The sequence below is a fragment of the Leucopleurus acutus genome, assembly GCF_964270905.1.
Source record: "Leucopleurus acutus genome assembly, chromosome: 15".
Taxonomy (NCBI): domain Eukaryota; kingdom Metazoa; phylum Chordata; class Mammalia; order Artiodactyla; family Delphinidae; genus Leucopleurus; species Leucopleurus acutus.
Window position 1 is genome coordinate 60,201,557 of NC_139157.1, and position 26,972 is coordinate 60,228,528.

Genomic DNA, 26,972 nt, shown 5'->3' on the forward strand with positions numbered 1-26,972 from the left:
AGGAAACTAAAGTAGTTTTTCTTCAAATGATCCTTATCTTTGCAATTCATTTGTCCTAAAACAAGTCTGGAATATCTGAGTGTTGCAGATGGTCCCTAGGAGGCTTGAAACATAGCTATTTCATCTTAAGTTTGCCTTTGCACCATTGCAGATACCACCCCTTGTTTATACTTTTAGTGAAATAAAGTCTTTGTTCCTCCTCCTCACATGTGAATTCCTAGAGTCAGGTCTGTATCTTTTTCATCTTTGAATTCCTACTTTCTACCATAGTACTTAGTATATAGTTGGTACCTGTTCTTTAGAGCATAATAAACCATGCCAAAACATAGCGGCATAAAACACCCGGAAAACAACTTTTTTACTATGCTCGTAGATTCTGTAGGTCAAGAATATAGAAAGCCAAGGATAGCTCTTCACTGCTCCCCTGTGTCTGGGGCTCTTTTATATGGGGTAACTCAAAAAGCTGGAGACTGTACCAGCTGAAGCTAGAGGATCCGGTTCCTAGATGACTTCTTCACTAACGTGTCTAGCATCTGAGCTAGAATAGCTGAAGCACAGGCTTAGCTGGTTCTGTTGACTCGAGTACTACCTATGGCCTCTCCAGAGAGTGTTCTCAGAGTAATTGTACTTTATTACATAGCATTTCAGGGCACTAAGACTGAGTTTTCCTAGCAAATAAAGAAGAAGCTTTGTGGCCTCTTACTACCAAGACTTGGAGTCACTTAGGGTCACGTCCACTGCACTCTGTTGGTCAGAGTAGTCACAGATCTCCCAGATGCAAGGAGTGCCAAAGAATTTGTGGCCATGTTTTGAAACTACCACAGTATTCAGTGAATGGTGGAAGAGCCAGAGTGAGTGAGTGAACGAGTGAGAGAGAGAGAGAGAGGAAAAATAAGAGGAGGAAAAAGATTAAAAATTGAGGTGTGTTTAATATCACAAGTAATTATTGGCTCTCGTGTTGTTAAGTTTGATTGTAGATCTGTGTTCCATAATGAAGGCATTTTCCATAAATATTCTGTTCACATTATTACCTATACAGGCATACCTCATAGATATTGTGGGTTTGGTTCCAAACCACCACAATAAAGTGGATATAGAAATAAAGTGAGTCTCGTGAATTTTTTGGTTTTTCAGTGCAACTGAAAGTTGTTTATACTATACTGCAGTCTATTGTGTGCAATAATAGCATTATGTCTTAAAAATAACGTACATACCTTTATTAAAAAAATATTGCTAAAAATGCTAACCATCATCTGACAATGCAGTTGCAACAAACTTTCAGTTTGTAATATAATGCAGTATCTGCAAAGTGCAATAAGTGAGGTATGCTGTTATTGCAAATAAATATATTCTGATTTCCTCCTTCAGCCACCAATTCATAAGGTTCCCCTCCTCCTTTTTCTCATATGAGAATTCTATACATAACAACATTTTAGATAAGATCTAATGCATGTATGCTTGCTCAATTATACATATCTACTTACAGTTAAAGAGGAAGAGAACCATATTTGAAATCCCAAAAGACCAGCATAACTTTATTTTTAAAATTTTTTTAACATCTTTATTGGAGTATAATTGCTTTACAATGGTGTGTTAGTTTCTGTTTTATAACAAAGTGAATCAGCTATACATATACATATATCTCCATATCTCCTCCCTCTTGCGTCTCCCTCCCATCCTCCCTAAAGACCAGTATTACTTTAGATAGTTTATCAAAGATGTGTACATTTTATTGTGAGACTTCTTACAGAGAGGATCTTACCTCTTAGTACCTCTAACATAAAGGACAAAGATCCTGGATCATAACTCATGATCTTACCCACCCGGTATTCTGGTAGCCGTCTAACTTGGAAACTGCCTTACTTTATATTGAGCCCATATTCTCTCCCTGTCTTACTTTCATCTATCACCTTGTACCCACATAGTCGCTATTAAATTTGGAGGATGAGTTCCTGGAAATAAAGGCCCTAACTGAATATAAGCAGTACAGGGTTATTCTAGCATTAGCCCTCTGGAAATGAGTTGTCATGGTCAGGTGATGATTGCTCTCGTCCCTAAGACATGACATCCATCTGCGTATAGTTTCTCGCAGTTTTAATGTCAAAGGACTTCAACCAAGCCTTAATGTGGTCTTTACCCTCAACCATTTCCTTGAAGGCATCTTGAGGTGCTGTAAAACTTCAGTCTTAATATCCAGCATGATACTGTTTCTTTGAGTCTTTGTGGTAAGTTTAGGACTATTACTTGTTGATCATTGGCTAAACTGTTCCCCCAAACACAGAATAAATGGCAGAAACAGACCATTAAAAAAAAAAAATTCAACTTAAGATAGTGCAGTAAGTAGTGCACGCATTTGCTAAGAGCATTTGCACTACATTGTGCTAATAATGTGAATGGTTATAGGTCGGGTTCAGTTTTATTAAATTAGAGCATAAGACAGCATTCAAACGTCGGCAGAAAATATAGAAAGGTTGTTGTGATGAATGGCTATTTGTGCAGTTAACCAGTGAACGATGTGGGTTTGAACTGTCCAGGTCCACTTACACGTGGATATTTTTCAATAATAAATAACTACAGTACTACAGTCCACGGTTGGTTGAATCCTTGGATGTGGAGGAACTGCAGATTTGGAGGACCAACTATAAATTATACGCAGATAAACCCCAGTATTTTTCAACGACTTACTGTATATGTACCAAGTCGTACATACACATATTTAAGAGGTTGGGCTTTTTAATGAAAATATTTCAAAGACAAATAATATTGTAACATTGCCCTGTGCAGTTACACAGGGTGTTTAAATGCATGTATGTCTAAGGTCGTGCTTATAAGCTCCAGGTTATATTGGGAACATTTATGGGAAGATATACATTGGGTATGTAGGTTGGTTTTGTCTGTTAATTCTCTCTGCCTTAAACAATTGTTTACTTGTAGCTCTAACTTTTTAGATGTCATGGCCCTCCATGGCTTGGTCTCCATCAGTACTCTAGTTTCAGTTTCCATCATTCTGCCCCTTGACCTTTCATCTTCTGGTAATACTAAATTGTTTATGAATGTTGTAAATTGTTTGTGAGTCCCCTCATATACCATGCAATTTCATGTCACTATGCTTTACTTATGTTACTACAACTTTCTGAAACTTTTTGTATTATATTTCAGTTAACTAAAACTTCAGTTAACTAACTAACTTTCATAATCTGATAATGGTGTGTTTACTCTATGAAGCCCTCATCAAACCCCTAGTTGGACCAAATGTTCCCTTTGTGTACATTATAATACTCTGTAGATACCTCTGTCTCCTCACTTTATTGTACGTTCTTTGAGAGCAAGGACCATATTTGATAGCATCTAATACAGTACCTCATGTAATTAATAGACATTAAAATGAGCTGAGCTACTGGGCACAGTGATTCCTTAGTCTGAATGTACTCTTGGACTCTAGGTCTAGATTTCCAAAAATTTTGGGGATTTTGTTACTTAAATTTTCTGTTTTCAAATCAAAATATACTCTCCTTGTGTAGTCATTAACTGTCCCTCCTAACTTTGTTTCCCTCTACCAAAACTTAGCAATAACATAGATTGCTCCTTCTTCTCCTTCACAAAATGCCAAATAATTACCGTTAGCTTTCTTTTTGCTTCGTAAAGTAGATCAAATTGCACATTAACTCATACCTAGATGTTTATAGAAGCTTCATAATCAGTCTCTCCTGTCTCTAGTCAGTTTTTATTCTAACCCACTGTGTTTGCCATTACTAGATTAATCTTTCCCAAAGCACTGTTTTCATTATATCGCTCCTCAGTTCAAAATCCTTCAGTGGTTCCTTACTACCTTCAGAATGAGGTCTAGATTTTATTTTTTTTAAGAGCAGGCTGTACCTTAATTATTTCTGTACCTCTGGCATTCCATACAGTGACTGGCATTGAGTAACTTCCTGTGACGTGAATGAGGAGAATATGTGACCAAACAAATATGGCCCTATTTTCTATTCTAAAATTTTTTGCCTTCTAATGCTATTATAAAAATTCTCCATTATAGTCAGAGTGGTTACTTTTTTTTTTTTTTTTGCGGTACACAGGCCTCTCACTGTTGTGGCCCCTCCCGTTGCGGAGCACAGGCTCTGGATGCGTAGGCTAAGTGGCCATGGTGTTGTGGCCTCTCCGTGGCTCACGGGCCCAGCTGCCCCGCGGCATGTGGGATCCTCCCGGACCGGGGCACGAACTCGTGTCCCCTGCATCAGCAGGCGGACTCTCAACCACTGCGCCACCAGGGAAGCCCAGAGTGGTTACTTTTTTTTTCCTTCCCCAAACACCTTGCTTTTTCATTTGTTCCTTTTAAGATATAAATTATGTTACTCTTCTGCTTTTGTGGCTTCTTATCCACTTTGATTTTATCTAAAGTTCTTATCATGGCTTACTAGACCCTACGTGATCTGGAACCCAGCTACCTCTTTGAATTCATCTGCTATTCCTTCTATCACCCTTTGTGCTTCAGCCAACAGGCCTCGTAAGTGTTGTTCTTGAGCCCATGAAACCATCAGCCTAGGCACCTATGCACTGCTGTTTCTTCTCCTTGGAATTCTCTCCTCGCCTATATCCATGTGGTTCTCCCCCTTACTCATTTAAGTCTTTGCTCAGATGTCACCTTATGAGAAGGTGTTTCCTGATCATCCTAGTTGAAATATTAGCCCTCATTACTCATTATCCCTATACCTTGATTTCTTTTTATCCATAAAGTTCACTACAACCTGAGGTGTTCCACATCTGTGTTTAATTATCTGTCTCTTTTTAAAATGTAAGCTCCAGAAGGGCAGAGGCTTTGTTGTGTTAACTTTGTATCCCTACTGCTTAGACCATGTCTAATATGTGTTGAATTAGAGAGTAAATGTATGGAATTTATATGCCTTTGTGCTTTTAATTTCCTCTTTTTCACTTTTTTTGTCCTTAACCTGTCCTCTGAGAATCATTTCCATGCCCATTTGATTCTGCCGCACTCAATGATCTTTATTTTCTAAATTAGTATAAACCTGTACTTTGTTTTACACTTAAGCCTACAGAGTAGAGGAATGATTATCAGCCTCCTCTAGTACAGAATTACAAATAATCTTGCTACTCAGTGTGGTTCATGGGCTACTTGTTGCATGACCATTTCCTCATCTGTTGCAAGAATCAAATAGGACATATTCAATAAATGGAGTATCTATTACTGTTAAGCAGAAAATCAAAGACTGTTCATTGAGAATAGTGTGTCAGCCCTATTCTATGTGTTTGACTTTAACTAACTAATTTAATCCTATAGGTATTATTATTATTCCCACTTTGTAGGCAAGAAAAGCCAGGAAGGTAACTGCTTGAAGTGTGGTCCATGGGCTTGCAAAATCGGCCTACTTGAAATGTAGATTCTCAGGCCCCTCCCCAGACCCACTGAGTGAGAATTTTTTTTTTTAAGTAATATACTTAGGGCCAAACTTGAAGATACAGTAGGATCTTCAGTGAGGCTAGAACTTTAGTATTTCTAGAAAGCTCTGCAGATGATAGTCTGATAGTCTGATAGATGATGATAGTCAAGATTGATAACTACTGAAGTAGATCCTTGTTATTAGTGTACCATAAAATGCAGTGAAATATCACTGAAACACTTAAGTCATTTGAGACCCATAATCATCTACAAATATAAGACTAATACAATTATAAGGGTAATTCCTAAAAACAATCACTTTTTATTGATATATTTTCATGCTATACCCTATTTTTGGGATGGGGCAAACTACCTTACCTTAAGTACTTCATCCGTGTTATTCTATAAAACCATAAGGCGGTATTGGTATAAGCATGCTTGGTTTGCTGGGCTCAACACTGGATTCCTGATTTATTCTCTTTCCTCAGTCTTAAAAATTAACTCAATTGTGGACCACAGGAAAATTTTAAATGATCATATGTCCTTGACCTTTAGAATCCCTGTAGAATAGTCTACATTCCCCAGAAGTGTTAAACTTTGAATGTGTGTGCATCTGGTGTGCCACCAGGATTGGATGTTATACTACTTTGTAACTGCCTCTTTTAGGAGCTTAGCATATGAATGAATGAATGCATATAGCAGTATGACATTTAAGACATGTATTACTTATTTGGGTAGTAAAATGGTATTTGAGGTAGTAGCTGTAGCAGAGTTGGCATGGTAGCCTGACTGCCTGGCTTCAAAGTTTGGCTCTGCTGCTTACTAACAGTATGACCCAATCAAATGATTTATCCTTTCTGTATTTAGGTTTCTTGTCTACAAAATGGGGGAAATAATAGTATGTACAGGATTAAATTAGTTAATAAAGGTCAAAAACTTAGAATTGGGCAGGCGCATATATTCTCAATAAACAGTCTTTGATTCTCTGGCCATAATAATAATTATTCCATTTATTGAATATCTCTTATTAAGAATTCTTACAGCAGTTGAGGAAATGGCCATGCAACTAGTAGTTGAGAGAGTAGGATTTATACTCTGGTGTGTCTGTCTCTAAAGCCCATGTGTTTCTAGATAATGCTCTACTGCATCTATGAACGTGGTTATTAGGAATTAGAATCAGTAGCAATGAGACTGAAGTAAATATTATCTTGCCTTATAGTCTACAAATTGTTTTTACCTAAGTGGTGTGATTTGAAACTTGAGCAGCTCTGTGGAGGATAGTAGGGTATTATTCCCATTTAACAGATGAAAAAACTAAGTCTGTTTTCCAGGGTCACAAGCTGGCTCTCTCCTAGACAAGTTCATTTGGATAATTTTCCGTACGTCTTGAGGAGCCTTTTTAATGCCTTAATGGTGCATTATATGTGACCAGAAGCATCATTGCCAGTACTGGGCTTTTTATTTGTTATAATCCCTCAATAGTCAAAACAGCCAGCAAACTCCTTGCCTGGATCTCACCTATTCACTCAGTTGTTACCACCCACTCACCTCCTCGTTTACATACACACAAATGCACTGAGGTGCCATTACAGGGAGACACTGCTGGGTGTGCCTGAGCGGCTGCTTGCCAGCTTGGTTTCTGACTTATTGCCTCTCCCTGAACACTGGGCATGCACAGAATTGGGGGTCAGAACTTAAGCTACTATCATTTCCTAGTGAGGCTTTGCACTATTCTCTGTATGCCTGGAGTCTGTTTTTGTTTTGTTTTGTTTTTAGTTTTTGAAGACAGGATTGGGTTGGATGATTTTTAAGATACCTTCTAGCTTTAAAACTTTGGGGTTTTTTTGTTTGTTTTGTTTTCTGGTAATGTCATTACTTTGGTTATGTTATATTCTTTCTGGGTAGTAGAGCAGATTATAGCCCTGTTTTATAGATGTGAATAAGAATGACAAGAAGATCCAGAGTACCTAAGGTTTTTTTTTAGTGAATTTAGCTGAAACTAAAAATTGTAGAGTATCCTGATTCCCATCCAGTTTTCCATTAGTTAGATCAATCAGGCACTTGGAGTAATTACTCATAGTGGTTTAGAACAACTTTTTTTAACTTAGAACTTCCCATTATATTTTTTACTAATATAGATTGAAGAAAGTTGGCAGGTTTTCCAGTAGAACTAAAAAAGGAATTCAGTTGTTAATTGTTGTTAATCCCTTGCTTTCTGTTAGCTCTTATCACTCACATTTATTATATTATGCTTTTTCTATGTGGTGCAAGGTCCATCAATAGACGACTTTTCTTTACATTTTGAGGCATAATATGTTAGAAGTATTACATATGCAACTATGACTACCAGGAAAATGATGTACAGTATGTCATACCTTGTTCTATAGTTACCAGTTATAGGAGAAGCAAGAGCATACAAAGATGAGAAGTAAAACCTAGATGTAGTAGTCTAATAAGTGTTCCCAGAACCCTGTCCAGGTTATTAGGGAGGAACAATGCCTCAGAGACCAGGCTGGCAGATAGCAGCAGTCAGATGCTGCAGGTTTCAGTGCGTCTTATGTGATAGATGCCTCAGTACATTTGTGTGTCTGTGTGAGGGTGGGAAGGTTGAGGGCAAGATGGATGAGTGAATATGTGAAATCACAACAGGAAGTAACATGAAGATAAAAACAGGAAAACAAATCCTGGAAAGTGGGGCACAAGACCAATTGGATACAGGAAACAGGAAAGTGCTTGAACTTAATGAGGTAAGCCAAAAGAGGCAGGATATCAGAGCTAAAATAGAAGCGTATGAAAACCTGGATAACTAGGTATGTAAAAGTTTGGGTGTTTTCATAGTGTAGCAATAGGTTCCTAAACACTTTTATTATTATTTTTTAATTTGGCTTCATTATGTCTTACTTGCAGCACACGGGATCTTCGTTGTGGCATGCAGAATCTTTCGTTGTGGCACGCGGACTCAGTAGTTGCGGCACATGGGCTCTCTAGTTGTGATGTGCAGGCTCCAGAGCGCCCGGGCTCAGTAGTTGCAGCATGTGGGCTCTCTAGTTGTGGCGCATGGGCTTAGTTGCCTCACCGTATGTGGGATCTTAGTTCCCCGACCAGAGATCGAATCTGCATCCCTGACATTGGAAAGCGAATTCTTAACCACTGGACCACCAGGGAAGTCCCCCCCTAACCACTTTTGAGGACATTATTTCATGTGATCTTCACAATAACCCTGTTGGGTGGATGATAAATGATTGTTCCTAATCTTAACTCCTTAGAAAGCAAGAATTGGGGAGGTTACTCATTTTTTTTTCAAGGTCACACAGCTCACAGTAGCTTTGCTAATAACCAGCAGCTTTACCCAACACAAGTGTTACTTCTATTGCCTCAGTTTCCTCATTTATAAGATTTGAATAATAATTGTACCTACCACATGGGGTGAGAAACAATGCTTACAAAATAACTAGCATGGTGCTTGGCACATGGTAAATACCAATAAATGCTAGATGTTGCTATTGTTTCTACTATAAGAGCTGCAATTTGAATAACGATGTTCAGCAGATTTTATTTTCTGCTATAATGTATCGCATCTTTTAGAACATAAGTGGGCTGGTTATCTGTATTTCCACATCTGTGTATTTCCAAAATGATTTTAACCCATGTTAAGTTAGTCTTTTACTCAAAACATTTGCCCCTGCCTCTTCACAAGGCAAAGAGCTACATGTGGCTTGTCTAGCTTCTTTTCTTAGGCTTACTAAAATTTCTTAACCCAAGTAGGGAGAGAAGAAAATTGATCAATATTTAAACCGTGTGTGTGTGTGCGCGCATGTGCGTGCATCTTAGCATATAAGGGTGTGTGTCTTAGTGTGTAAGGGAAAAGTAGGGGCTTCAGAGTCAGATTTTGATTCAGATTATGGGGCCAACTCTTCTTAGCCATGTGACCTTTGGGCATGTTATTATCATCTTCATCATCTATAAAGAGGATTAAATGATACCCATCTTACAGAATTGTTCTGATTTTTACTTAAAGAATTTCTGGCATCATAAAGGATGATCAGGGCTTCCCTGGTAGCACAGTGGTTGAGAGTTCACCTGCCGATGCAGGGGACACAGGTTCGTGCCCCGGTCCGGGAAGATCCCACATGCCACAGAGCGGCTGGGCCCGTGAGCCATGGCCACTGAGCCTGCGCATCCCAAGCCTGTGCTCCGCAACGGGAGAGGCCACAACAGTGAGAGGCCCGCGTACCGCAAAAAAATAAAATTAAATTTAAATTAAAAAAATAAAAATAAAGGATGATCAGAAATAATCCCCCTTCCTGGGGAATAGATTTTAGTGAGTGAAGAAATGGCTTATTTTATTTAGAAATAGTGAGTAAAATCCATCCTACCCAAATACAGTAAGTTATTTATTATCCTTTGAGACCAATGTACTTTGAGAAAGCTATAGATAGGTTTTACAAATGGTGGTATTATTTTACTTGGACTCCAGTGTCTTGAAATGTACCCATGAACTTTGCTTTGTGGATGTAGGCAGATGAATTAGTTGCCTAATGGATTTTAGTGATTTGATATTCATCTTACTCAAAGCTAAAGGACCTGAAATGGTTCTTTAGTCACTAGTTCAAGTTGAAAGCATCTCAGGCAGGTTTTTACACAAAGAGAACATAGCAGATATTTGGTTAGTTTTTATGAGACTTGCTTACTATGATATTCTTTCCCCAGGCATTTGTACACTTGTTTTATTTTTCAGTACTTCAAGTAGCATTAAGTAGTATCTCATGATCATCTAAGAATTCCAATGTAGAGAGGCACAGAGTCCTAGTGTTACATAATTTATACTTAAAATTTTTACTTTTGTGTAGTTATGGGAAAAGTACGAAGATGTGGTCTTGCAACCAGTGTGATCTTTTTGTGGAATTGCTTTAGTTACATGCACTAGTTCTGTATTTTATATAGTTATTTTGAGTGTCCACTTCCCTTAGATGAACTGATTTAAAACATCAGGAGTGTTGGAATTAATGTAATATTTCCTTCTTTTTTAAAGTACTAGTCGTTTTTCTTAATGGAATACTACCATTATTGAAGGAAGCCTTCTGCCTTAGCTCCACTGGTTGGTTTTCACTGCTTCCTCTTTAATTGAAGAAAGCAAATCTAAGGATGGTATTCATGCATTTGTGTCTACCCTCAATTGAGATGGCAGTAATATAAACAGAAACAGGAATAATATCACGGTTGCACATTTAATTTTAAATAATATTATTAACTGCTGGGCATATTGCATAAATGCCTTCTATTCCAGATCACTAGAAAAATCTTTTAGTATATACCCCTCTTATGTTTCTTTTAAGGTCTAGAGATATCTAAATTTTCAATAGGAAAAAAAGGTGAGTAAATGATGAATTGAAACTTGAGACAGTATTGAATTCATGTTTTATGGATTTATGGAGAATAACTTTTTATTTTTTTCTACTATGTGAAAATGATTATAGATCTTTTTGGACCAATGTACTGATAATAAGGTTGTATCTAGCACAGTTTTATATACTAGCTCAACACCTGTGTCTGCTCTAAACAAGGAAAGTATTTTAGTTAAAAATATCACGCATAAGCCATAAATACTCACTGTCCTCTTGGTACATCATGCCCTAAAGCTCACAGGAGAAATGGTTTTAAATTTTGTTTTTATGTCTAGATTGTAAGTAAAATCACTTGTCATAGTTGCATAGTTGCAAAATGCAAACCTTCATTCTGAAGCTGCCTGTTTCTTATTTGGATGTGCCATATTAAAAAGCATATAATTAATGGTTGACATTAGTAATTAACATTAACTTTATGGTGCTTAATATGCCATCATTCATCCATCAAATAACCAGAAATGCATAATGTCTTGGCATAAAGGTTTTAAATATATAAAACAGTTCTTCAGTTTTCATATGGTGTAAATGTTAAAAGCCAATAATGTATTTAAAGAAAAATTTTTGTGAGTATTTGTCGGGTGTTAGCTGTATTTTTATTTCTTTTTAGGAGTATGCATGAACAATTGTGTCAGGAACTTCAGAGGGAGAATGTGGACCTCATTGTGCAGTCTTCATTATCGGCTAAAGAGCGCCACCTTGCTGCAGCTGCCAGTGCACTATGGAGGCATTTCTTTTCATTTTTGAAGAGTCAGAGAATGTCACAGATAGTGCCTCCCTCACAACTCGCGGATGCAGCTGCAGGTCAGCGTTGTTAATTTGCTAATTAGTTTCTCATTTTGCAGACTCTGTCAATTTTTTCTTCTGTCTGCTTGGTAACAAACCCTTATTTTATTATGGTGCAATAAATATTTTGTCAACCAGAAAGATGAAAAGAGGTACATATTTTAAAATTAGGAACCTTTGGCTTGTTTATTATTTTCCTCTTAGTAAAGGTAAAAATTAAGTGATCATTTTCTAAAAACAAAAGATCACTTTTAACCTTAAAAATATTGAATGTACGTGAACTTTTCTTATGCATGCATTATTTGGAAAGTAAGGCAACATTTGATTTCTTCTAGTTCGAGTAGTTTATTTTCAAATTGTATGTTCAGATATCTAGTGTAAGATGAAGTTGAATAAAGAGCAATAAAGGATGTAGCATGAATTCAACATCAAGCAGATGAGCTCAGAATGACATGGAGTATAGAGAATGTTATTGTTCTGACTTCATTAGATTCTATTTTAGGTTGTAATTTTTACTTAATTTGATTATTAGCCTATGGACATGTCGTTAGGCTTTAAGGGACTCTGAATCAAATGAAATTATAGGCAAGAATTTGAATATATGTGCATATATGCACTTTCCCAAAAAGAAGTCATTATCTTTCACAAAGGGATATTTTACCCAATGTATGTTAAGAAATTCTGGAATAGAGAGAGATCAGTATGGTGACTGCATGTATTTAAGTGCAATTTATATGAAGGTATTTAATGTATTTAAATATTAACACTTTTGAAAACCTAAGATCTAAACCAAGGTTTATTTTACCCTGGTGTGAATGAGGAAAGCTGAGCTAAAAGCACAACAGAAAAGACTGCATGATATAAATTTTAAAAGACCTTGAATTCTGGTAACACTTGCATAATTAAGACTTTACAGTGATACATAGATTGAAGAATTGTGACAGGGCAACGGTTTTCCAACCAGTGTAATGTCTGTGAAAATAAATATTGATATTCAGTTTAACCAAAGCAGTCATTACTAGGCGATATGACTTATCTTTCTTCCATTCATCATCCCAACTCCCAGTTAGTTACCAAAAATTATATCATACAAGTTGAGTCAGTGCTGTCCTAGGCACTGAAAATAAACAGTGTATAGATATAAAGCAAAATATGTGTGGGTTTTGGGTTCGTTTTGAAATAAAGACTTCATAGGAGAGAGAAATTTCCTGCATTAAAAAAAGGTTATTGAATACCCACTTTTATTGCCATTAGGGATATACCAATGGGAAAAAAAAGGACTGCAATTCTTTTTTTCATGTATAAGCTCCATGTTTTCATGGAGCTTATAGTCTAGTGGCGGGGAGAGAACATAAATAAATCAGTAGGTAAAATGTGTAATATGTCAGATGGTGAGATGCTATGGAGAAAAATAAAAATATAGAAAAATATAGGGATAGGGAAAGCCAGAGGCAAGTTATAATTTTAAACAGAATTGTCAGGAAAACCTGTGTAAGTACCATTTGAGCAAAGACATGAAGGAGGTGAAATATGCAGCTATGCAGCTATGAGCTATGCAGAAGTCCAGAGGCAAGAGTGTGTCTGGTGTGTTTGAGGAACTACAGGAAGCCGTCAAAGCTCTCGTGGAATAAGAAAAGGAGTAAGAGTAGTCAGAGATGGGGTCAAGCAGTTATGGAGAACTACTTTGTGTTCTGCCCTGTACGTAGCTGTGAAGACTTTTGCTTTTACCCTGATATTAGAAGCTGTTGGGGTCTTGAGCAGAGGAGTGATAGGATCCCTCTGGCTACTGGCTGGAGAAAAGACTATCGGGAGATGGGGAGGCCACGTAGGGAACTATTGTAACAGCTCAGAGCTGGGCACCTTGGGCTACAGTGGTAGCAGTAGAAGTGGTGAGAAGTGGTCAGATTTCCAATATGAAGGTAGAGCTGACAGAATTTTCTAAGTGGGTGTGATATGGTAAGCAAAACAGATAAAGGGAGAACCCCTTGTTTGAGATGAGGAAGATTGTGGCAGGAGCAGATTTTGTGAGTGAAGACTAGGATTTTGATTTTGGACATTTTTTTTTAATATGTCCATTAAAGTTCAAGTAGGGATGTTGAGTTAGACCCCTGGATAATGAACCTAGGGTTCAGGGAAGAGGTCTAAGCTGGAGATTTAAATTTGGAAACTATGTATATATAAATAGTCTTTAAAGCTATGAACTGGATGAGACTACTAGTAGAGTAAGTACCAGTAAAAAGAGAAGTTTGAGGATAGGGCCCTAGGATATTCCCACGTTCAGATTTGTAGGATAAAGAAGAACCAAGAAAGGAGACTGCAAAGGAATACCAGTGAGGTGAGAGGAAAACCAAGAAAGTATAGTGCCCTGGAAACCAAATGACAGAGCTTTTCAAGGAAGGAGCAGTTATCAACACTTCAGATGCAGTTAATGGGTCCAGTAGGATGAGGCCTGAGAATCGGTCCTTGGATTTAGTAGGATGGAGGTCACTGATGACCTTCAAGAGCAGTTTTGCTGTAGTGGGTAGAGACAAAGGCCTGATTGAAGATATCCAAGAGAAAATGTGAGAAGAGGAATCGCTGACTGCAAATGTAGTAAATCTTTTTGAGTATCACTGTCTAAGAGAAGTAGAAAAATGGGGATGTTAGCTGGAGAGGGAAATGGGGTCAGAGATTTTTTTCTAATAACATGGGAGAAATTTCAGCATATTTATAATGCTGACAGGAATGTTTAGGAGTGAGGGAAAACTTGATGTGGCAAGAGACTCGCTTGTGTTTTAATGCCCAAGAGAAATGGGATCCCATAGAGGACTTGGCCTCAGATATCCTGTAGTAGCAGAAGAGAAGGCAGAGTAAATGGGCCCAGGTGGAGGTTGCTGGGTAGATGTGGTGGTTCTCCTCTGACGTTTCTCATTTCTCTGTGACGTAGTAAGGTCATTAGCTGAAAGTGAAGATGGGGAGGAGATGCTGGCTTATGATGGAGCAAGGAAAGAAGGTATGCAGTAATCCTCTAGGAGAGTAAAAGACTGAATGGACTAGAGAAATGTGGTAGAAATGATGACCAGCTCTAAGAGTCCACTTAAAGTTTGTAGTCATAAACTTGAAGTGAGATCAGTCAGCATGGTTGTTCACCAGCCATTTATACTGTGTAGGTGCAGGTGCATGTGGGGAGAAGACCAAGGATGTAATTAAACAGATGGTGTTTTTTCCAGGAAAGTACAAAAAATCAAGTAAGAAGCAAGGGAGTTGATGGTATATGAAAATCAGTATAATAATAGACCATGTAATCAAGCTGCCTAAAAAGGGGAAGGAAGGGGAAAACTTATAGGATCAATGAATTGTAGGTCCTGGTGGAATCAAAGGATTGTTGGATTTGGGAACCTAGAGGAGGAGAGTTGGAAAGGTAGTTTGATGCCAGAAAGAGGGGTCTTCAAAGTGGAAATTATGGTGAGATTGTACTTATGGGTAGTGCCAAGGTCTCTGTATCACCATGGGAGTGAATGGCTAAAGTAGAATGGAAGATAGACTCACTGTAGGAGAGGAGTTCAGTGCCAGGAGATTGGAAGAAAAAAACATCAAGGACTATGACAGGAGTGCAGTTAGAAAGGATGATAGTGAGCTAAAATCTTCAAGGGATGAGAGGAGGTGAAGGAGGAAACGGTAGACAAATGCAACAAGGAGAGTTAGTGCTGGTGACTTAATCTGATGACCTAAGACTCAAAGCCAAAGGGAGGGGGAAGGGAGAATGGTATAGAAGCAGCCATGTGGACCAAGAAGTAAGCTCACCTTATGTGGGTCCTGTGTACGAGAGTGTGGGAGAATAAATAGCCACCATTTGAGAGAGCTGCATAGGAGCAGTACTTAAGAAGCAATTTATTGATAAACATATAGTGATATAGTGCAGATTAAGTTGGGGAATCCCAGGAAATCACAAAATAAAGTACATTTGTTTACCATGGTGACCTAAGGAATTCTAGCTCCTAGGCTTTGTGAGTTCTGAGGGAAGTGGAGTATCATTGATTGATTGTAGAAGATCACTTTTTACTAGAAGAGAATGTCCAGTGTCCAAGGTGAGGAAGAACTCTGTCTGTGGCAGGTGATGAGTAAATTAACTCAATTGGAGAAGAGTGGATGCTAGAAATAATTTTTGTAATGGGTCTTTTGAATGGGACAGTCACATAAGCAGAGACATCAGGTGTAGAATTTGCCATTTGAGAGGGCCATTATAGATTCATCATGATGATGCTGAGATAGGTTATTCTAGACCCTTTCTTGGAGATCCAGATGATCGCCACAGAAATTTCTTCGACAACATGAATTTAGTTCAGTTTTAGCTTTCTGTTGTACGTTTCTAAAATGTGACATTTTACTATTTAGTGCTAATTTTTTAAAAATCACTATTGATATAATTGGGGGGGGGTTAAAAAATTCTCACTGTGAGTTTTTCTCATTTTAAATCCAGATTTTACTTTGCTGGCAATGGACTTGCCCAGCACAGCTCCATCAGATCTTCAGCCTCAGCCAGTTACATCAATGATACAACTTTTTGGTTGGGATGATATCGTCTGGCCCCAAGTTGTAGCCAGATATTTAAGTCATTTCCTACAAAATAGGTAAGTGTTTTTATTTCAGGTATGCACATTAATGTAAGCCCACGATAGATGAGTTCACTAGGAAGGTAAGAATTTTCACAATAAAAACTGATCTTTACTATATATACTCTCACTTGGGCAGTTTGTTGCTTTTCTGTGTATCAGCATTTTGACAGTATTAATAGTAGGAAAGCTTTCTTAAAACAGTGTTGTTGCTGTTTTGTCAAAACGGTTTTTGTAGGACTGCCTCATCCGCATCCTGAAAAGACCTTTCTTCACTCACCATTGTGAAAGAAATTATACAATTAATATTGCTGAATATGTAAGACACTTATATTACTGTAGTTTTAGATTTAATGATAGCTTTCCTCTTCACAGCTAGATGTTTAAAGCTTTGAGTTTTGTGTAGTCATGAACAAGAGACTTCCCTACCCTGAACTTTGGTTTCCATATCTTTAAGTGTCTCCTGCCATATTACCTAAGAGATCTGAGGAACCCCAACAGAAAAAATATGCAATAGATAATAGAAATAGTATAGAATAATCAGGACAATTCAAATAAGAATATCAAGATGAGGGAAAATAAAATAAATACACAAACCTAAGAGACCGGTGTAGGTCTGATCCCAGCTGCCTGCCAGTCAGTGAAAATGAAGAGAGGTATTCTTCTCAAAAGGAATTCATTAAGCAGAGTCATTAATCATTTTCTCACTGGCTTTCAGTTGTAAAGTAAGGGAGTTCACCTTCAATTGGATTACTTTCAGGATCCCTTCCAGCTTAAGAATTCTTTAATAACAACAAACATTTATTTATATATTATTTATTAAATACTTTTGCTGAAATTATCTGAAAGGATTTCAGTTTTTAAAATAATATTGTGTGTTAGTCACATTTGAAGGAACTGAAATGCAAAGTTGGTGAGTAACGTTGGGAAGGTTGCATAAGTAATAAATGACCCATCTGAGTTCTTCTGTTCTGTGTTCTCTTTTTTAATGATAACTTATATTCAAAGTATTTCAAAACAGTATTTTTAGAGTTACGATTTATATGTATTTTTCAAGCGTCTTAACTTTACATAACATTTATAATTAGGTGAAGACCATCTTCATTCTCTCTATCCTCACTTATAAAATGATTAGAAATCAGATTTAACTAGGCCTTTGACTTTGTAAGATAATTTTTTTTTAATCTCATTCAGATGTTATTTTGGAATTCCTTAATAATGACTCCTGTCATTATTAAGGTGGGGGAGCAGGAAAGGAAGGAATGGGAACGGGATTGGTCAGGAGAGCCACATAGAAATGTATTTTGTCTTTTTACCTTTTTTCTTGGTCATGACCCCTTCTCTGTTTACTCTAAGGGCCACTGTTTTTTATTGTACTTGCCACTTCCTTTAGTATTATCTCACCTAGCTAGTTAATCCCCTTCCTTGTTTTTCTAATTTTAACCATGTTCTTCTTTCCCTTTCTCCTTTGGCATTAGCCTATATGTATGCCATCAGTGGGAAAAGGAAAATTAAAAACTAGGGCATTACAAATGAAAGCAAGAATATTTGTCTAAAATATCATTTTGTGTGTATCTGTAGAGTTTATTTTCAGGAATGCATGTCTGCATTAGTGTGTTTGTCTGTAAAATAAGTGAGGCCAAGAACTGGGGGATATTAGAATGTTTTCCTTTATTTCTGAATCTCTGTACTCAGGGAATACATTGTCAGGGTTTTGTTTTGGTTTCTCTTTTTAATATCCATCAACTTATTTTTACAGCATGTTATGTGAAGCGCTTTCTCATTCAGGCTGTGTATCTTTTCAAGCCCTAACTATAAGATCATGGATCCGTTGCATTTTGCAAATGTATATAAAAAACCTTTATGTGCCAGATGACTCGTTCATTGATTTAAATACTGAACAGGCAGTTGGTAAGTATTGCAGGTGTTTTGCTTTCTAGATAGCTAAGTATGTTTAAAATTTCCTGTTTCATTATGTAAATTAATAGGAAAGATAAAAAATGTATTTGTAAATAGGTATTAATATGAACAGAAATTTACTTCCTTTTGCAGCCTATTTCTTTTTCTCGATATTTTCCTGTAACTGTATAGGACAAATTTCTCTCCTATAAAGATAAAAGAACTTGTTTCCTTGGAAGCTAGGAACAAAAATTTGCTCTCAAATGACGAGCTATTTTTTTACCTTCAAGAAACTGATCACAAAAAAAAGTGGAAATATGAAGTAAATAACCAGATATCACACTGTTAACACCCTATAAAGAAAAATATCCAATTATGAATAATTTCATCCCATTTCCTTGTAATTTTTTTGTTTTTAATATCCCATACAGTTCTGATTGTCTGTAGGGCGTGCCTTATCCTAAACCTATTGTTTATGGCCATTCATAAATCCCACAAAGACTGGACTGAAAAAATGCTCCAAATTTACTTTTATATATTATTAAATCAGTTGGCTTTACGTGAATAGCTTTTGGGACTAGGACGTTCACAAGTACTCATTTGTTTGTTTTTAAATAAAGCCTTCTCATAGTGAGAGAAACTTAGAAGTTTTTAATAATGTAGAAATTTTAATTTTAAAAGAAAGCGTTGTCATAAATGAAGAATGATACGTTCCCTGTTCTCCCATATATATGTGTGTGTGTGTATATACATATATATATATAAAACATAAATTTATAAACATATTATATAAATATTTTATTTTAACAGAAAAAGACTACATGGAACAGTTGGCTGAACTGACAAGGTTGCTATTTAAACTCTCAGAAGTAAAGAATATTCTCTCAAAGGCTCAAGTTGAATATTTACCTATGCAAGAAGGCCCTAAAAAAGCACTTGTTCTGTTCCTCGAGGTATTTTTTATTCATTAATATAATTCTTCAGATCAGTTACAATTATTTTTCCAAAAATCTTGAAGTGTTCATAAAGTTTTTCCATAAAATGAATTATTTTAAATTGAATCATATTACTGGTTGCCGCTATTATAAAATTCTGGAGGAATAAATATGTGAATCTAAGATATAGCACAACTCACTCTTGAGGACAGCAGAAGAATTACGTGTAATACAAAATAATAAGAGTAAAGAATGCCACATAAAAACCTTAACTCCAAGTCTGATCTAAATTGTAGGGGTATCTTATTGTTGAAATTGTTAGATAACAATATTCTTCAGGTACTTAAATTTCCTTGTATATGGTCCATAATAGTTCCAACTTAATGTTTACCACGCTGTAATGAACAGTGTAAATTTTACAGTAAAATTTTAGTGTATGCAGCATAAGCACCAACTACTTCATATCATAGCATGGTTGGGGATTTAAAAACCAATCCATTTGTTTTATTTTGCCTCTGTAATAAATAGTCCCATTCAACATTGTATTTTTAATTATTAATTTTGTAGGAATCTGTCTTATGTAATAGTCTTTGTTTTATAGCCTGAGGTCGTTAATGTGCTTGGATTAGTGTTTTTGTAAGCTATTCACAGTAAAACTTAGTTTATTTTCCCACATAGTAGTTGGTATTAACTGCAACGAAGGTCCTTACAATCCATAAGCTCTTTCCATAAATGTGAATTCTTCCATTGGTTTTCATTAAGTTAAAGTACAATTGTTACAGTTAGAGATGTCATATAAATCCTAAAAATATTTCGTAGTAGTAGATGTAGATATAAAATACATATTTCTCTGGAGCCTTTTATTTAGTTGTTGATTGGATCTCCATCATTAATTAATTCAACACCTATGCTGGGGACCATACTGGACCAGAAAGGGAAGTAGAAGTCATGCACTACACTGATCATTTTCGAAGGCTCTCCTAATTTAATCCTATCCAGATTAATTGCTTTTTAACTATTCACTAAATAATAGTTGTTTGCTAAATGCTAGATAGTATTATGTGAGGACTTCTTGGGGATTTGAAGAACCAAAAGAACTAGTCCTTGATCTTAGAGAACTTTTACTTGTCTGAGAATACAAGACATACACAAAGGCTAAAATAATAATATAAGACAGTATATGCTAAATGTCAGTTAGTTGATAGCTCAATCAGTAGGTTAAGAATTCAGAGCATCTTGGTATAAGAAGTTAGATTTTATCCTGTGAACAGGCTTTATAAATTTTTAAGTAGGTCTGATTTGATCAAATGACTTTAAGAAAATTGGTAACAATAGCGTAAATTAAAGGTGCAGGAGCACTAATGCCAGAAGCTAGTGAGTTTAGGAGGAATTGAAGATTGCACTCTGGGATTTTTGAATGATTATGAAATAAATACTGTGTTTAACCAGAAAAATGATGACCTTAAGGAGAAATAGGAACATCATGATTTAGAGTGGGGCAGAAGTAGGTGAGAAGTCCAGTTTTAAACCTGTTTAGTTTGAGGTTGTGTCAGGGGTGCTCATGGTCACCCCACCCCAGGTGCTATTATGATTCACTAGGAGGACTCACAGAACTCAGCATATAGTTGTACTTACATCTATGACTTATTACAGTGAAAGGTTTCAAAGTACAGTCAACAAAGAGAAAAAGTTCGGGGGTGAAGTCTGGAGAAACCAGGCACAGCTTCCAAGAGTCCTCTTACAGTGATATTACACTGGAGATGCTTAATTCTCCCAGCAAGGAATTGGGACAACACCTATGAAATCTGTCAACCAGGGGAGCTCATTAGTGACTCAGTGCCCAGAGTTTTTAATGGGGGCTGGTCACCTAGGACCTGTTTGTTTGGCACTTTTAAAAATCCGGACTCCCAGAAGGAAAGCAGATATTCAGTATAAACTGTATTGGTTGTACAGACTGTTTAGGCACAGTGAGCCATTCTTATTGGGAGATGATGGGGAAAATCTAAGGGTCCAAAAACCAACCAAGGACCAACCGTGCAAATAGGCCTCTTAAGGGTAATGACATTGGCCCCTGCTATATTAACTCTTCTCTGCACAGAAATGATAGTGTGACATGAAGGTGAGGATAGTCAAGGCACTGAAAAATATACGTCTCATAGTCTGGGGAGGTTAAGGCTAAACAGAGAAATATTGAAATCTAGGGCACTGGTTCTTAAATGTCTGTTTCATAGACCTCTAGGAGTCACTAATACTTTTCAGGGGTTCTGTGAGCTCAAAACTATATTGGTGTTTGTACAAATAGTGTAAAAGCTGTAGCAGAAATCAACACCATGGCCCAAGATTATACTAGTAGTCAGTATAATTTTCAAGGCCATGCAATCACAGAGGGGGAAAAAAGCCAGTTTGACTTAAGAGTATCATTAATGAAGCAGTAAAGTTACTAATTTTAATAAATTTTCACCCTTGAGTACATGCCCTTTTAGTATCCTGTGAATGACAATAGGAAATATATTTAAAGTACTTTTGATGCATATGAAAGCAAGATTGTTGTCTAAGTGAGAGCCACTTATGTGATTGAGTTGTAAGCTGAACTGACCGCTTTTACCGTGAAAGAACAACTGACAAAGTATGGTTATTCAGACTTGGGTATTTGGCAAATATTTTCTTAAAAATGAGCCTATCACTTCAAAGAAGTCAACTGACAGCATTTTTTTGATATTAACATAATTTGAGCTTTTAAGAAAATTAGAATTTTGGAACATTTGTATTTGTCATCATGAGCTTGAGAGTTTCTTGATAATTAAAGACTTTCTGACAACACTGGTGATATTAACAAATATGATTTTTTAAAAATATGGACAATGAAATGTGTTGTCCAATTTGGGAAACTGTATAACTCAATGAACCAAAATTTTTCAGATAACAAGTACAGGCTTTTTAGAAAGTATGCATGTGTGGAAAAAATTCATTCAAAGCACAAGACAGACCAATGGCTTATAACGTAGCAGAGAACAGAACTTACATTGACACGATTTTGGATTCCATATTACAACTAACCTTTAAGAAATACCACTTGTCAAGTTTTGGTGTAATATCAAAGAGGAATTCCCACAATTATCTGAAAATTTTATTAAAATACTTTTTCCTCTTCCAACTACATATATTTCTGAGACTTAATTGTTTTTTTTTTTGCTCTTATTTTTATGATTTTTCACTCTTCTACTTTACTGTTCTTTTTCTATCTTATATTTATACTTAGAAAATTTATTTTCAGAGGCTTGTTCTTTGTAATATCTGAATTGAAGACTATAAATTCTTCATTTAGCACAAATTTAACTTCATCCCACCAGATTTATTTGCAATATCTTCATTATTTTGTATTTTAGAATATTTTTCAATTTCCATTGTGATCTCTTGTTTGATGTATGGATTAAATATGTATGTCTTTCTTAATTTTCTAATATTGACAGAAATATTGACTTAACTGTTTTTATCTGCAACATATTGCAACAGCTTGTATGCAGAAGCAGATATGAGAATGTAACTGTCTTCTCTTAAGCTAGTCATTAAAGAGATTTGCAAAGATGTAAAAAAAAAGTGCCACTTATCAGTATTTTTTTTGGTTTGTTTTGGAAAAGAAAGTTATTTTTCACTAAAAATATATGACTTATATTAACATAATGTTTATTATTTTTTTAAATGAATAAATTAAATTTTTCTATTGTAATTTGTAATATAAATATCAATAGATATAGCCCAAATGATAAGCTTTTTAAGATCCTCAATTTTTAAGTGTGTAAAATGGAACTGAGACGAAGTTTGAGAATTTCTGGTCTAGGGAAAGAAGTATAGAGAACCAAGGGCAGAGAGCTAAATGGAAAAGGGGATTCATCAAGTATATCTCTTATTCTCAGCTGTCTACCTCCCAATCTTCCAAGTTCACTAGGTTCCTTATCTTTTCCTCCATTCTACATTTTATCATCATCATGGCTAACTTTAATATCACCTTGGATAACTTATCTTGAGCCCTCATTTCAAAACTTCTCCAGTAGTCTTTCAGTGATCTTCACTTCTGCTGTCATCCACCTACTGCCATGACTAATCACTGAACCATGGCATCACTTGGAGCATCTGAAAGCTCATTGACTATCACTGCCTTCCTTCCATTTCTCTGAGTGACTTCATCATGACCTTCCTCTCCCTTTTCTCCAAGCACAACATTCTGTCAAGGTCTCACTTTCTTCCTTATCTACCTTAACTGAACCCCTTGGAGGCCTCACTTCAACTACCCTTAACCAACACACTCACAATCTTCCATTCTTTGTCTTATCGTTACACCTGCAAATCTTCAACTTTGGATCAGTACAACCACCTGCCTTCTTTCCTTTGTGTTATTTCCTGAGAGCTGCAGGAGAAAAATCACATAACCGTGCATACTGGTGCCATTCATGGTCCAATTTGGGTAATTGAAATTCATTGTTAAGTTCCCAGTAATGGCTTGGAAACTTTACTACTCTCCTCAAACCTTCTAACCCATCTCTAGCCAGTTTTCTCTTTATTCTTTTTTTTAACATCTTTATTGGAGTATAATTGCTTTTCAGTAGTGTGTTAGTTTCTGCTTTATAACAAAGTGAATCAGCTATACATATATCCCCATATCTCGAATCTTCTAGTGACTTCTCAACTCTTCTTTATTCTCACCTTCCCTCAACTCATCCTCTCATTTATTTCCCTTCCTCTTCTCACTTCACCATTATTCTCTACTACCTCACCTGACATTTCTCTCCTCAGCCTCCCCATTTTGCCATTTCTACCCTTTGTACCTCATCCTTTTTTTCCTCTGAGAAAGTTAAACTGGCATCTAATGGCTTATAAAGAAAATTCTAGGAAAAAAATCAATTCATATCATAAAGCTGAACTTTATTTATGGAGGTCTCACTTGTAAGAGTCTGTTAACCTCATCTGTAGGTCTTTTTTGTAGGAATTTGGGGATTTAGAATTCCCAGTCATGTCCTAGAGATATGGTGAGCCAACCTGTTTGGAATGCTTGATGTGATTTGGTTATAAGCTTCTCATATATCAGTTCTGGGTATCTTTTACTAATACTTTTCTGACTCATAATTATTGGTGAACTGATTTTTTAATTTTTCCTTTAACCTTTATTTTAATTATAAAAGGCCAGATAATTCTTTACCTGGATTTTAATTGCTATGAACATTTATAGGAAAGTTAAAGATGAAGGCTTAAATGTAAGTGATGTGTGTGTGCATGTGTGTGTGTAGAAAGAGAAATTATGTTTATTTTTCAAAATCTGTATTATATAAAACTTGGAATGCTAAATCATGTTTTCCCTTACTTATAGGCTGTTGGTATAACTTACGGGAATCTGCCGACACTTTCTGATAAATCTGCCATGGTCACAAAGTCCTTAGAATACCTTGGTGAAATATTAAAATATATAAAACCTTATTTGGGAAAAAAAATTTCCAGTGCAGGTCTGCAGCTGACTTATACGATAATGGGTATGTATTCCTGACATTATTAAAACTTCCCTAGGTTGAGCCTATAGTATCGTGATGGATAGGAATATACTAACACACTAGCTAAATCACTGCTGTCTGTACAGTCTTAAGAATGATCTGAAAGACAGTGATTTAGTTTAAAATAATTCATGTTGGCTTTCAAGTGTATCTCTGTCTTGCCCCACCTCCTTTCAGAACTTTTCTTGTTATGCTTCGTTAATATTAAAATTCATTATGATCAATACAGAAAATATACCAACTCCAGTTTGCTACCAATAGTCTGTTTTGAATCACTAACCTTGTGAATGCCTGCATAATTAAAATGGACCTTTTTTCAGTGCTTATCTATGCTTTGTTAGAATTTAAAACATCAGAAAGCCATCACTTTCTTCTGTTTTTATGGTCTGCTCTGTATGAAGGAGGTCAGGAAAGGATTTATTACAGCGCTAAAGATACATATGCTTCAAATCTTGTTTCTCACAATACTATGTTTTCTTCTTTCAAAAAGAATGTGTCTGTTCTATAACAACAGAGTTCATTCTTCTTTAGGAAGTCAGTAATTTGAATATTTTTGTTCACTAAAACCATGTTGCTAACCAAAACTAGGGACTGGATAAAGGGAAATGAGAAGGATTTCCTTAGAAGTTTTTATACAGAATTTAAGGTTGTTTTTTTTTTTTCTCTGTGGCCAAAACCTTATATCTGTTCCCTTTGATCTTGTGAACATATGAATAAACCTGATTTGGGCTGTCTGAAACCTTTTATCTTTGTTGTGAAAGATAAAGGAGAATGTGAAAATGTGCAAATATGGATGATGTAGAATGTAGTGAAAGCAATAGTAGCAATTCGGTCATTTTAATTTTAAAGAAACATAAATGAGAATTTATTATAAATTTAATTTAGTAAGATGTAGATTAACATGTATTTCAGCATTTAAGCTTTTTTTTTTAATACCTTTATTGGAGTATAATTGCTTTTCAATGGTGTGTTAGTTTCTGCTTTATAACAAAATGAATCAGCTATACCTATACATATATCCCCATATCTCTTCCCTCTTGCGTCTCCTTCCGTCCCACCCTCCCTGTCCCACCCCTCTAGGTGGTCACAAAGCACAGAGCTGATCTCCCCATGCTACGTGGCTGCTTCCCACTAGCTATCGGTTTTACATTTGGTAGTGTATATATGTCCATGCCACTCTCTCACTTTGTCCCAGCTTACCCTCCTCCCTCCTCGTGTCCTCAAGTCCATTCTCTAGTAGGTCTGCATCTTTATTCTATATTCCCGTCCTACCCCTAGGTTCTTCATGACCTTTTTTTTTTTTTTTAGATTCCATATATATGTGTTAGCATACGGTATTTGTTTTTCTCTTTCTGACTTACTTCACTGTATGACAGACTCTAGGTCCATAGCAGTTAAGCTTATAATTTATTAGTTGCTATTAGATTTTTGCTAAGCTAAATGTATGATTTCAGAAGTATGTCTGTATTTTACAAAATATGTGATTGTCTTATCAGGAGCTGCAAAATCATTTGGATTGGTGATACATAGACCCGTGTCAAAATTCTTCTTATGAAGAATTGAGGGCCTTCTTTGTTTTGTTATATGGTTGAGTTTTTGATTTAGTGGCAGGTGGATACTGTATTCTTTGCCTTTATCTAGATCTCAGAGACTGGGAAAAGAGTACACTGCTACAGTGTTACCCGTTTAGTCAGCAGAAATTAGGAACAGATAATTTACTGTCTTCTACATGTACAAAGTTTAGAACAAAATAGAGAAAGAGCAAATATAAACTTTTGAGAGTTAGAACCTCTTCTAGGTGTGCTGGGGTTGGAATATCACATCCACCTGAGGGAAAGAGAGCTAACCACGGAAACACTGTGCTTTGCTCTCCTGGCCTGCTCCTCCCTGAGGATGCCTCTGCTTTTTGCTTGCAAGGCTGCTAGTGGGAGGTGCGAACTGTTGACAAAACCCCTCCAGATTAAGGTGTCTGGGGTCTTCACTGTAGCTAGGTGATTTCTGAGAAAACAGGATTGATCTCTCAGTAGTATCTTCCACTTTCCTCCTGTTTATATCTTTTTTTTTTCCCCCTCATTCTTTATATCTAATTTTCCTGTTTCCATGCCTTTCCTTTTGATCATCCTTCTTTCTTGGGATCATTCATCCCCTTTGGTCTTTGTAACTGAAATACTACCCATGATCCTTCAGGGTCCAGCCCAGGAAGACCTGCTCTCCCTGACTGCGCTTCATCTGTCCTTCTGCTCTGACATTTTTTGTAGTTTACCACTTATAATTATCTGTCTACTTGGTGCGCCCCCACGAAAATTTAAACTTCCTTATGGTTAGTGGCCGTATGTTTAGAACTTTTTATTCCCTTAGTCGTATTGTATTTTGGACAAATAAGAACATTTAGTGAGTTTATTTAGTTCATTTAGTATGTCAGG

The 26,972-nt window shown here is 36.3% G+C and overlaps 1 protein-coding gene across 1 annotated transcript in view; it reads left to right on the top strand.

The window, feature by feature from the left end:
• MMS22L (MMS22 like, DNA repair protein) overlaps window positions 1-26,972 on the top strand; it is a gene marked incomplete at its 3' end in the record, with an annotated part of 139,983 nt that overhangs the window by 88,939 nt on the left and 24,072 nt on the right. Inside the window, exons 16-20 of the mRNA XM_082856033.1 lie at window positions 11,408-11,601; window positions 16,043-16,193; window positions 17,935-18,086; window positions 18,885-19,027; window positions 24,372-24,531. Coding sequence (XP_082712159.1) covers window positions 11,408-11,601; window positions 16,043-16,193; window positions 17,935-18,086; window positions 18,885-19,027; window positions 24,372-24,531 — 800 coding nt within the window. The remainder of the gene's footprint in view (window positions 1-11,407; window positions 11,602-16,042; window positions 16,194-17,934; window positions 18,087-18,884; window positions 19,028-24,371; window positions 24,532-26,972) is intronic.